Source organism: Salmo salar, chromosome ssa05 (genome assembly GCF_905237065.1).
Source record: "Salmo salar chromosome ssa05, Ssal_v3.1, whole genome shotgun sequence".
In the NCBI taxonomy this organism is placed as follows: Eukaryota; Metazoa; Chordata; class Actinopteri; order Salmoniformes; family Salmonidae; genus Salmo; species Salmo salar.
Window position 1 is genome coordinate 50,633,639 of NC_059446.1, and position 13,097 is coordinate 50,646,735.

The 13,097-nt window shown below is 45.1% G+C and overlaps 1 protein-coding gene across 1 annotated transcript in view; it reads left to right on the top strand.

Moving 5' to 3' along the window:
- The first annotated feature begins 2,092 nt into the window (after positions 1–2,092).
- LOC106605061 (plectin) overlaps positions 2,093–13,097 on the top strand; it is a 239,143-nt gene continuing 228,138 nt past the window's right edge. Inside the window, exons 1-2 of the mRNA XM_045717727.1 lie at positions 2,093–2,352; positions 2,748–2,967. Coding sequence (XP_045573683.1) covers positions 2,257–2,352; positions 2,748–2,967 — 316 coding nt within the window. The 5' untranslated portion in view covers positions 2,093–2,256. The remainder of the gene's footprint in view (positions 2,353–2,747; positions 2,968–13,097) is intronic.

Consider the following 13,097-nt stretch of genomic DNA (forward strand, 5'->3'; position numbering starts at 1 on the left):
ATTGTCCATGCTCATTTCCAGGTGTCAAAGGTACAGTAAGAAGGTGACAGTAAAGTACATATTTTCAAGGAAACCTAGACATACTGGCTGAATGGACTAGAACAGAAGAATAGAATTGTACTTTATTAGTCCATCAGAAATTGGCATTATTCTACTCTGCTCCCAACTGCCCACCAGACAACACACAACACACGTTGAATGGAGCACAGGGCATCCGCAGTGCAGTGCCCCAGGAGCTATGTAGGGGTTAAGTTCCTTTCTCAACGGCATAACGTCCGGAGATGCTACAAAGGAACTTAAACCAGCAACGTTCCAGCTACTGGTCTGTGTTTCTAACACCTGGGCTATCTACTGCCACCAGATGCACTGTGTCTCTATAAAGGACTCATTTGCACTCAGTCCAGGTTGACACTTCACAGTAGCATGTCTCTGGGATAGTGCTTCACTATCTAGGACAATCATTTGCAACTCAAATATGCAATATGCATGTCTATTAAGATAACATGGTTCTTCTCTACATCAGCTACAGTTGGTCTTTGTTTTGGCATTGACTTCACACCACCTTGCTGATTGCCACGTTTCATGAGGTGACAGGGAGACACTAGTTATCTTATCATCCTATCCATCTCGTTAGTAACTCTTTCAGGAAACACAGTTAAATAAACAGAAACAACTCTCGCTCCATTGGCTATAATGAGGCCTGACCCACATCCTCATAGCTGAGACTAATTTCACTGTACCCCGATATATTTTACTCGCTTCACTGTATCGCCTGTGTACCCACTTTTCCAGAAGTCGGGAGGACTTCGAGTTTGGTATCAGCCAGACCTACATTCCACTGCCAGAGAGCCTTTCTGTCTGTCACCATGCCAACCAAGGATTACATGGGAAGCAAGTAAATATGTTAGTAGTTCCCGAGTCAGGAGGGGTTGAAATCTGAACAAGTTGATAAAATTATGCACTGAAGGTGATTAGTAAAGATATAGGTAGTTTCAGTTTCAGAATACTAGAGCAAAGTTTCCAATTTCATGCACTGTGGGTTCAACACATGACTTCTTGGTGTGGCAGTTTGCCTTACGGCTAGCTTCAAAATGCTAATTGGAATGTACAGCCTAACGACTTTGCGTCTATGTGGCTGTTTTCTTTGTTCTGCGTTTCTCCATTTACGTATAGATTTTGGAACTGCAACTCCTCCAGGTCGCTTTAATTTTTGATTTACGGCATTTCCAAAAGTACCATATGGGAAGCAAATGCCGTAGTCTCTCATGAAAGATGTGAGATTTGGTTTTGGGAGCTGAGATTATGGCCATTATCTTATGCTAGACAATGTATTAGACATAACAAATAAAGTTGACTTTAGTCCCTTGTCCACCAAAATAAACACACCCAACACAACAGGAAATCGTAAACAAACCCTTACCATGCACAGGGAAGAACAAGGCTAATGAAATTATGTAATCGGAGGCAGAGATCGTTAATTCATGATGTTTTCCTATAAACATCATAAAATGCAAAACGTGCTCCCACGTGGCCTGGTTGTCATAGCAACATAACTTCAAGATGAGAGAATACGTCACGCTAGTTTCTTATTTACTTTACAACAAATACATGTATTGGTGACACTTTATTTGGATAGTCCATTTCTAGACGCTCTACAGACTGTCAGTAACATTTCAACTAACTAACTATCTACTAACACTAACCCTAACATTAACCCTTGCCTTATTCTAAACCTAACCCTAATCATAACCTTATCAACAGATAGTTTGCTGATAGTATGACTATCTGTAAAAATCGATGCAGAAATGCCTTATGCTTTTGTCTTCATCTTGTTACAGTATAATCAAATAATTTGATTACAAATATTAACAGATTTGGTATAGCTTACATGTTTTAACCCCCAAAAACAAAGACATTAGTGCATTGTAATTGTGTAACATTAGCAGAGTGGGTTTTTGCATCCCGAGCAGAGGTTAAGGTCCGTCACCTACCGATAGTGGCCACTTAGTCAGACTTTATCCAGGAAGCTCAATAGTTCATAGTCAGCCTCTTCTCGTTTTCCTATCAAGTGCCCAAGTAAGGAATGCAAATGGGAATTTGCACTTTGTTCCACTGTATGACTGTAATATGGAAATATTTTTCTTAACATTTATCTTGGCTGCATATTTTCATGGTGGTTAATCATCAACTGGGAGTTGGGCACACAGCGAAAGTCTCCCTCCTTTTAACACGTGAAAGTTGCCTGGCTGACCCTAAATGAGCTACAAATGCTGGGTGTTTTTTAGACACCTTGACTGGCAGCAGCTGGTTGATATCCTGGTGTGTTGGCTAAGGCTTGCCGTTTATCCAGTGGTAAGTAGATCATAGAATGTTGTAGTCATTATCCTACTGATATCTGGAAATCTTTTTAGCTAACATGGATGCATGCTCTGTCATTGGTGGGACACGTTTTTTGGATGCAACATGACATGCTAGGGGATCCCAGAGAGTCATACTGTAAACCACAATAGTTCCAGTGTATCCACTTGACCCATGTTAGGAAAGGCTTCCAACTCAACCTGTTATAGACATTGCCAGTGTGTCTACCTGTGTCTGTGTATATTTGTATAATGTGGACTGTATGCGGTGTTCAATTGTGGATCTCAAAGTATTCAAATATGAACTATGTATGCTTCTAATATGCATAGGTCTATACACGTGCAATGTCTCACTGCTGCTCTCCTCCATGTCATTCTACTGTACTGTAGGTGATGGCGTCGGGGCGTAAGGACAGACAGAAGGACAGGGACCGGGAGAGGGAGAGAGCCCTGCTAGAAAGATATGGAGAGAGGAGCTTCCCTCCCCCCTGCCCTGGGGACACACTCCCCTGGAACCTGGACAAACACCAGAGGGTCAAACGCTCTAAGTCTGCCTCGGGCTCCGGGGACGTCCTGGACCCAGCTGAGAGGGCCGTCATCCGCATCGCAGGTAGGCAGTCTGCTGTCTGCAGCCCCACGACACTCCTCCTGCCAAATCTCACACATGCTGCTTTGCTATGCTACTGTTCCCACCAGGCCTCATACTAGAAAATTGGGTCTGCACTAGCTTTGTCTGAATGGGGCTAATGACACATTCTGTGTATGAGTGTGTTTAGCATACCAGCCATTGAAGTAGTTGATTTCTGTAGAATTCTGTTGACTGTTTTCATTGGCAGTAGCCTACTATGTGTATGTGTGTGTGTGTACGAGTACTGTGTTGGGTAGGTGTCTTTGGACTAAGTTTCACCAACTGAACAGGTTGTGTGGGTCCACAGAGTGTGGGGCCATAGCCAAGTATTAGGTGTGGTTGTCCATACAGGGCTCAATCAATAGAGAGGTATCTAATTCACATTGTTTATTTAGATAGTGGGAGCACATAACGTTGATGTTGCCTTCTTATTAGCTGCTCCTCCCATATACTGTAATTCGTTGGGTGGTTGTGCAGTGAGAAAACAGAACAGTTTCAGAGACATTAAGTCATCTATTTACATATTTGTCACAACTGCATCTCTCAAATGGTAGCCGAGAATATCTTATAATGGGGACGGTTGTAGATTCTCTACAGCAGTGGTTCCCAAACTTTTTATAGTCCTGTACCCCTTCAAACATTCAACCTCCAGCTACGTACCCCCTCTAGCACCAGGGTCAGCGCACTCTCAAATGTTGTTTTTTGCCGTCATTGTAAGCCTGGCAACACACACACACTATATGATACATTTAGAACCCGGCTCCTGGAAAGTGACAAAGAGCTCTTATAGGACCAGGGCACAAAATAATAATCAAGCATTTTGCTCTTTATTTCGCCATCCTACATATAAAACCTTATTTGTTCATCAAAAATGGTGAATAACTCACCACAGGTTAAGGAGAAGGGTGTGCTTGAAAGGATGCACATAACTCTGCAATGTTGGGTTGTATTGGAGAGAGTCTCAGTCTTAAATCATTTTCCACACACAGTATGTTCCTGTATTTAGTTTTCATGCTAGTGAAGGCCGAGAATCCACACTTACATAGGTACGTGGTTGCAAAGGGCATCAGTGTCTTAACAGCGCGATTTGCCAAAGCAGGATACTCTGAGCGCAGCCCAATCCAGAAATCTGGTAGTGGCTTCTGATTAAATAAAATTTTCACAGAACCGCTTGTTGGTTCTTGTTCAGATATTGGTAAGTGGACTGGAGGCAGGGCATGAGAGCGATAACGAATCCAGTTGTTTGTGTCATCCGTTTCGGGAAAGTACCTGCGTAATTGTGCACCCAACTCACTCAGGTGCTTCGCTATATCACATTTGACATTGTTCGTAAGATTGAGTTCATTTGCACACAAAAAAATTATACAACTATGGAAAGACCTGTGTGTTGTCCTTGTTAATGCAGACAGAGAAGACCTCCAACTTCATAATCATAGCCTCAATTTTGTCCCACACATTGAATATAGTTGTGGAGAGTCCCAGTAATCCTAGATTCAGATCATTCAGGCGAGAAAAAACATCAACCAGATAGGCCAGTCATGTGAGAAACTCGTTGTCATGCAAGCGGTCAGACAAGTGAAAATAATGGTCAGTAAAGAAAACTTTAAGCTCATCTCTCAATTAAAAAAAAATGTGTCAATACTTTGCCCCTTGATAACCAGCGCACTTCTTTATGTTGTAAAAGCGTTACATGGTTGCTTCCCATATCATTGCATAGTGCAGAAAATACACGAGAGTTCAGGGGCCTTTCTTTAACAAAGTTAACCATTTTCACTATAGTGTCCAAAATGTCTTTCAAGCTGTCAGGCATTCCCTTGGTGTCACGTTCCTCGTATTCTCCCTCATCGGAAGATATGTCGAAATCACTCGATGACCAATACGCAGCAGGTTGACTGTTCCACATCATCTTTATTTTAGATGGAAACGACAAAACAAAATAAACACTCAGAGGAGAAAGGTGACAGTTTCACAGGTGAAACGAAACACAGTGCAAAATTACAATTACCCACAAAAATCAAACACAAACACACCCCACTATATGGGACTCTCAATCAAAGGCAGATAGACAACACCTGCCTTCAACTGAGAGTCCCAACCCCAATTAACCCAACAGACATACACTCACCAAACTCCACATAGAAATACCTAACCTAGAACCTACCCCAACACTCACAACCCCACTATACCATAACCAAACATAACTGCCACGTCCTGACCAAATATAATACAAAAAAACCTAAGTATATGGTCAGGACGTGACATTACCCCCCCCTAAAGGTGCATACACTGAATGCACAAAACCAACAGAAAAAAAAAAAAAAAAACACACAATTAACCTCCTAACTAAAGGGAGGGAAGGGAGGGTGGCTGCCGTCAACGACGGCACAGTGCTACACCCCCCCTCCCCAACCCACCTATATTGGAGGTGGCTCCGGTTCTGGCCTACTGTCCAACAGACCGTAGACAGACCTGTTGGGCTTAGGACAGTAGGCAGACTTCTTTGGTTCTGGTTCGTGGGCCGACTCCGTCGGTCCCAGGCTGTAAGCAGACTCCTTCGGTCCTGGGAGGTGGCACAGGACTCACCAGGCTGGGGAGACCCACTGAAGGCCTGGTCCTGGGAGGTGGCACAGGATGAACCAGGATGGGGAGACCCACTGGAGGCCTGGTCCGAGGAGGTGGCACAGGACGGACCAGGATGGGGAGACCCACTGAAGGCCTGGTCCTGGGAGGTGGCACAGGACTCACCAGGCTGGGGAGACCCACTGAAGGCCTGGTCCTGGGAGGTGGCACAGGACGGACCAGGATGGGGAGACCCACTGGAGGCCTGGTCCTGGGAGGTGGCACAGGATGAACCAGGATGGGGAGACCCACTGAAGGCCTGGTCCTGGGAGGTGGCACAGGATGAACCAGGATGGGGAGACCCACTGGAGGCCTGGTCCGAGGAGGAGGCACAGGATAAACCGGGCTGTGGGGGAGCACTGGAGTTCTGGTACGGACACTCTTTACCCACACTCCAGGCTGAATGCCCACTTTGGCCCGGCACGGGCGGAGAGCAGGCATTGGGCGAACTGGACCCTCCCAGCGCTCTGGAGACACAGTGCGCAACGCCGGCGCAGGATAACCTGGACCGAGGAGGCGCACTGGAGACCAGACGCGCTGAGCTGGCACCATCCGCCCTGGCTCGATGCCTGCACTCGCATGGCACTTGCGGGGGGCTGGTATGTAGCGCACCGGGCTTTGAACGCGCACTGGGGACACCGTGCGCTCCACAGCATAACACGGTGTCTTACCAGTACCACGCTGCTTCCGGTAAGCACGGGGAGTTGGCTTAGGTCTACCACCTGACTCCGCCAATCTCCCCGTGTGCCCCCCCCCAAAAAAATTGTGGGGCTGCCTCCCGTGTCCGTTGCGCTCCCTCTCCTCATACCAGCGCCTCTCAGCTCTCGCCGCCTCGATCTCCCACTGTGGGCGGCGATAATCCCCAGCTTGAGCCCATGGACCTTTCCCGTCCAGGATTTCCTCCCAAGTCCATGACTCCAGATAGCTTTTCTCCTGGTGCCTCTCCTTGTGCTGCTCCTTCCTCTGCTGCTTGGTCCGTTGTTGGTGGGTAATTCTGTCACGTTCCTCGTATTCTCCCTCATCGGAAGATATGTCGAAATCACTCGATGACCAATACGCAGCAGGTTGACTGTTCCACATCATCTTTATTTTAGATGGAAACGACAAAACAAAATAAACACTCAGAGGAGAAAGGTGACAGTTTCACAGGTGAAACGAAACACAGTGCAAAATTACAATTACCCACAAAAATCAAACACAAACACACCCCACTATATGGGACTCTCAATCAAAGGCAGATAGACAACACCTGCCTTCAACTGAGAGTCCCAACCCCAATTAACCCAACAGACATACACTCACCAAACTCCACATAGAAATACCTAACCTAGAACCTACCCCAACACTCACAACCCCACTATACCATAACCAAACATAACTGCCACGTCCTGACCAAATATAATACAAAAAAACCTAAGTATATGGTCAGGACGTGACACTTGGCAGCAAGAGCCTCTCGGTGGATGCTGCAGTGTACCCAAATGGCGTCAGGAGCAACTACTTGGACGCGCTTTACCGCTCCACAATGTCTCCCTGTCATGACTTTTGCGCCAACAGTACAGATACCAACACATCTTGACCACCAAAGTTCATTTGATGTCACAAAGCTGTCCAGTACTTTAAAAATATCCTCCCCTGTTGTCTTGGTTTCCAGTGGTTTGCAGAAGAGGATGTCTTCCTTAATTGACCCCCCCCATAAACATAACGGACATATACCAGGAGCTGTGCCAGGCCCGCCACATCTGTTGACTCATCCAGCTGTAACGAGTAGAATTCACTGCCTTGTATGCAAAGCAGTAATTGTTTCAAAGCAATCTCCTGCCATGTCACTGATGCGTCGTGGAACAGTGTTGTTTGATGAAGACATTGTCTGTGTAGTTTTTGGGCCTTTTCCCCCTGCATTGTCCCAGCCATATCCATGGCAGCAGGAAGAATTAAGTCCTCCACAATAGTATGGGGCTTGCCTGTCCTAGCCACTTGGTAGCTCACCATATAAGATGCTTCTAGAACCTTCTTATTAATGGTATCTGTTGCTTTATTACATGTCTTACTACTCTAAAGTCGGATTAATTCTCGCTCAAAAAACTCCTGTGGCTTATTTTTCAAATTGGTATGTTTTGTTTCTAAATATCTGCACAAGAGTGAAGGTTTCATCGAGTTGTGAGATAGTACTTTTGCACATATAACACACTGTGGCTGAGGAAAGGCACTACTCCCAATATAAGTGAACCCCAAATCAATGTAGTTGTCATCATATTTGCGCCTCTTCGATGGTCCAACGTCCCTGTCTGTTGTTCGGTGCGTTCCCGGGTAAGGGGGCAGTAGCTCTTCGGCTGCATCAGATTCACAACTGTCAGTGTCCATGCTAGCTGGGCTAACAACAAATGTAGAATTACTGATGCTAGCATTGGATGTGCTCGTGGAAGCAGAACAACTTGTGTCGTCGACAGGTGCAGGTGTAGTACTGCTGGTAGTAGCAGTACTACCAGTAGAGGTGGTATGTGTGTCTATGTACGCGGGCCATACTTTTTTTTAACCCTTTATCCATTTTCGAGCAAACGGAATGAGCAGCAGCTACTTTTGGCTACATTCGGACCGTTAGTGGATTTCCTGCGAGAGAGTAACAGTTAATGTGATTGGATGTTATTTATGTGACTAGGGTACCTGTATTTGACATCGTGTTGTTATTTCGCTGAACACTAGATGGTTTCATTTTATTGTTGGCAGTGTAACGAGGCCACTCAGGCAAGAAAAAAAACTCACCAAAATGTATAGCCCCATCGGAAAATAGAAATGGACTGTTTGAAAATCTAAAAAATATATATCTAAAAAATTAAAAAATTAAATTCTTTTGTTATTTTTATTTATTTTTTAAATGTGAATCACATTTTTATTTGGCGTACCCCCGAAGGCATTGCGTGTACGTACCCCAATTTGGGAATACCTGCCCTACAGTATACTGACACCATATTCACTCAGTCTATCTGTACTATTGATGTCCCTGATTGGGTGTATTGGGCACACGTGTAAGTAAGTAAGTTGGCCTGGCGTCAAGAGCCCAATAAGATTACATTTCACCATTGTATTGCCATGGCAACATGGAGTGTGAGTTTATGACCTCAGGTGCACGTTGGAGTGAACACATTCCCCTGAGTCCCATATCTGGTTGCAGTTAACAGTGCTAAAAACACCCCTCCTCATTACAAATAGTCTTCATTAGAAGCTTGGAGGAAATTGATGTTCCTTCCCCTCATTCTGTAGCATAATTAGAATAAGAACAACGTCATTGTCCACACACCATGTGAAAATGTGCCTTTGCTTCACTATACCATTTTTGACATCAAACACAAACAACATTAATACATCATTATCGACATCTATCTAATTTCAATGAAACTATTCAGTGTTTTGCTTTTCTCCTCTCTGGTTAAAGTAAGGTTAAATCTACCAAGTGTTTTCTGATGAAGGCTTTGAGGCCTAAACGCATCCATTGCAACTGCTGAGATTGAAAATAAGTCTAAGAAATAGCCTACTCTTTTTCATTATATACTGTATGATTTTTTTCTTTGGGGAGGGGGGGGGGGGATGTCTCCTTTCCCCTGTCTCCTATGCTCTTCCTCTGTCATAGGACCTGGTGGGGCTGTGTCAGCACGCATGGGGCAGCCTTTGTTCTATTCTCTGCTGACATGCTGCCCAACGTAGGCTATAAACCCTGACAGTAAGGGGAATCATGCATATATCTCAGCCGCTAGCTCTCCGACAGCCAGCCAGGGGCATTAAGCTAAGTCTGGGGGGGGTGCACATTTCAAATGGCAAGTGTACTGCCTCTGCTGCTGCATCTGTGTGTGCACTGCACAGGTACTTGGATGTGTATACATTACAGTGGGGCAAAAAAGTATTTAGTCAGCCACCAATTGTGCAAGTTCTCCCACTTAAAAAGATGAGAGAGGCCTGTCATTTTCATCATAGGTACACGTCAACTATGACAGACAAAATGAGAAAAAAAATCCACAAAATCACATTGTAGGATTTTTTATGAATTTATTTGCAAATGATGGTGGAAAATAAGTATTTGGTCACCTACAAACAAGCAAGATTTCTGGCTCTCACAGACCTGTAACTTCTTCTTTAAGAGGCTCCTCTGTCCTTCACTCGTTACCTGTATTAATGGCACCTGTTTGAACTTGTTATCAGTATAAAAGACACCTGTCCACAACCTCAAACAGTCACACTCCAAACTCCACTATGGCCAAGACCAAAGAGCTGTCAAAGGACACCAGAAACAAAATTGTAGACCTGCACCAGGCTGGGAAGACTGAATCTGCAATAGGTAAGCAGCTTGGTTTGAAGAAATCAACTGTGGGAGCAATTATTAGGAAATGGAAGACATACAAGACCACTGATAATCTCCCTCGATCTGGGGCTCCACGCAAGATCTCACCCCGTGGGGTCAAAATGATCACAAGAACGGTGAGCAAAAATCCCAGAACCACACGGTGGGACCTAGTGAATGACCTGCAGAGAGCTGGGACCAAAGTAACAAAGCCTACCATCAGTAACACACTACGCCGCCAGGGACTCAAATCCAGCAGTGCCAGACGTGTCCCCCTGCTTAAGCCAGTACATGTCCAGGCCCGTCTGAAGTTTGCTAGAGAGCATTTGGATGATCCAGAAGAGGATTGGGAGAATGTCATATGGTCAGATGAAACCAAAATATAACTTTTTGGTAAAAACTAAACTCGTCGTGTTTGGAGGACAAAGAATGCTGAGTTGCATCCAAAGAACACCATACCTACTGTGAAGCATGGGGGTGGAAACATCATGCTTTGGGGCTGTTTTTCTGCAAAGGGACCAGGACGACTGATCCGTGTAAAGGAAAGAATGAATGGGGCCATGTATCGTGAGATTTTGAGTGAAAACCTCCTTCCATCAGCAAGGGCATTGAAGATGAAACGTGGCTGGGTCTTTCAGCATGACAATGATCCCAAACACACCGCCCGGGCAACGAAGGAGTGGCTTCGTAAGAAGCATTTCAAGGTCCTGGAGTGGCCTAGCCAATCTCCAGATCTCAACCCCATAGAAAATCTTTGGAGGGAGTTGAAAGTCCGTGTTGCCCAGCGACAGCCCCAAAACATCACTGCTCTAGAGGAGATCTGCATGGAGGAATGGGCCAAAAATACCAGCAACAGTGTGTGAAAACCTTGTGAAAACTTACAGAAAACGTTTGACCTGTGTCATTGCCAACAAAGGGTATATAACAAAGTATTGAGAAACTTTTGTTATTGACCAAATACTTATTTTCCACCATAATTTGCAAATAAATTCATTAAAAATTCTAAAATATGATTTTCTGGATTTTTCTTTCTCATTTTGTCTGTCAAAGTTGAAGTGTACCTATGATGAAAATTACTGGCCTCTCTCATCTTTTTAAGTGGGAGAACTTGCACAATTGGTGGCTGACTAAATACTTTTTTGCCCCACTGTATGTGGGAAGCCTTTGCCGAGATGCATCCGCATTTTCTATACTTCTCCCAATGTGTGCACTTGCACATTCCACATCATGGATTTAACGACGGTAGAAAGTGTTAATGCTCACTTTGGGAAAAGTGTGGAGAATTGGGACCCACGTCGGTCATGTTTGTCAGTCGCAGGTGTATGGCACCAATTAAAGCCATGCATGTGTTGCACAGGAGGCTGCTGAAGGGAGAACGGCTCATAATAATGTCCGGAACGGAGCAATTGGAATGGCATCAAACACATGGAAAACATGTGTTTGATGTATTTGATACCATTCCACCCATTCTGCTCCAGTCATTAACACAAGCAAGTTTCCCCCAATGAGGTGCCACCAACCTCCTGTGCATTATGGGAGTAGGCTTTGCTCTGGGTGCAGTAGTGTTCGCTAGAGGCAGGTGTGTATGTGCAGGCTGGCAGGAACCGGAGAACTGTGCCTACTGCAGATAGTTCGCTCTTAAACACATGTATGCACTAACCTCTCCCTCGTGTGGCGAGTCTTAGACAGACAGGTTTTCAAATGTACTACTATGTATCTAATTACTTCATAGAGGCTGATTTGAATCCCTTATGGGAGCTCTCTGGCTCAGAGGAAGGAGCTGGAGAGTTGTTGGGCTCCTCTATCATGTGTTAAGGTTATAAATGAAATGGCATGAAGCTGCATCACACCTAGCAGTGACATGTGGAGTATGGCTATTTATCATATAACACTCTCCTTTGGCACACTTGGAACGTGTACGCGCCAGGGCAGAAGATTGTGTGGCATCCTTAATGTGTCCCCTGGGACCTGAACTCCAGAGCAGTGTCCCCACTTTTCAGTCACTCACACCAATGGTCAAGGGAGAGGAAGAGACTCAGGACAGCCACCCAGTGGTTGAGTGAAGGTTGGTTGAGTGAAGGTTCACCATTCACAGTGTACAGCCTTGGTAGGACTAGTGTATACCCCGACCAGAGAATTCACCGTGGATTACAATACAATACACGTTTTGAACGCCAACACCACTAGATATACTAGCCTTGATTTTGGAGGGCTGAAGAAAATCATTCAATGATTTCATCTTAGACAGGAGTAATGAAGAAATATGTTGACACTGTTGACGCATATTCATGACAGGTGAAAAAAATGCTACAATGTATTACAACATCTGGTGCCGTGCTAGTTGGACACTTTGACGGCCTTGTTGTGCTCGGAGCTGTAATGTGTGTGAACGGTGTCTGCTTCTGACAGGGTCCTCCTGGGGTAAGGCTTTACTTAACCGGCTAACATCCCTACTGAGTGGCCGTCTATTATTCATAACAGAGCTGCTATGATCTGAAGCTGTCAAAGTCACGGCGCCGTGCATGAATGCACGCACGCATGCGCACATACACACACACACACACACACACACAGAGCAGATTTTAATGTGGAAAAGAGCCATTTGATGAATAGGTCCGTGTGATTCTGCACTGACTGTAATATCGATGACTGGATGAGTCAAAAGTCCTCTCTGTTCCTCTCAGAGTGTGTTTCCTGTGCTGTAAACAGAGTGAAAGAGAGTCTCTTCAGTCAGTGTAATAAATAATCCACCATTCACACGCATTGGTACTGTCTCAGTCACTGAGGGACTTTGGGTTGAAGCCATGCCTGAGGCCTGCCATCAGTAGAATCACTAAAAAGAACAGGCTGTCTGTCATTACACACTGTGGTACAGCATGTGACTTATTTTGCCTCTCGCAGATCTCCAAACACCTCAGGCATTTGCTAGACAGGGGCACTGTAGTGTGTCAGTGGAACCTTTTCTCCATCCCTCCAAAAGCCTCCAGACTGCAGTAGCTGTATTCACCACCAGGTGTCAGTCTGCATGGGAAAGCTTTCGACCCGGTCCATTTGAGCCTCTGGAAAATGTGCCTCATTCATTCTCTGTCGTTTTAAATAGAATGCATTACATAGAATATTCCATTGTGGCTGATCTTATTGGCACAATGGCTCTCCTTTC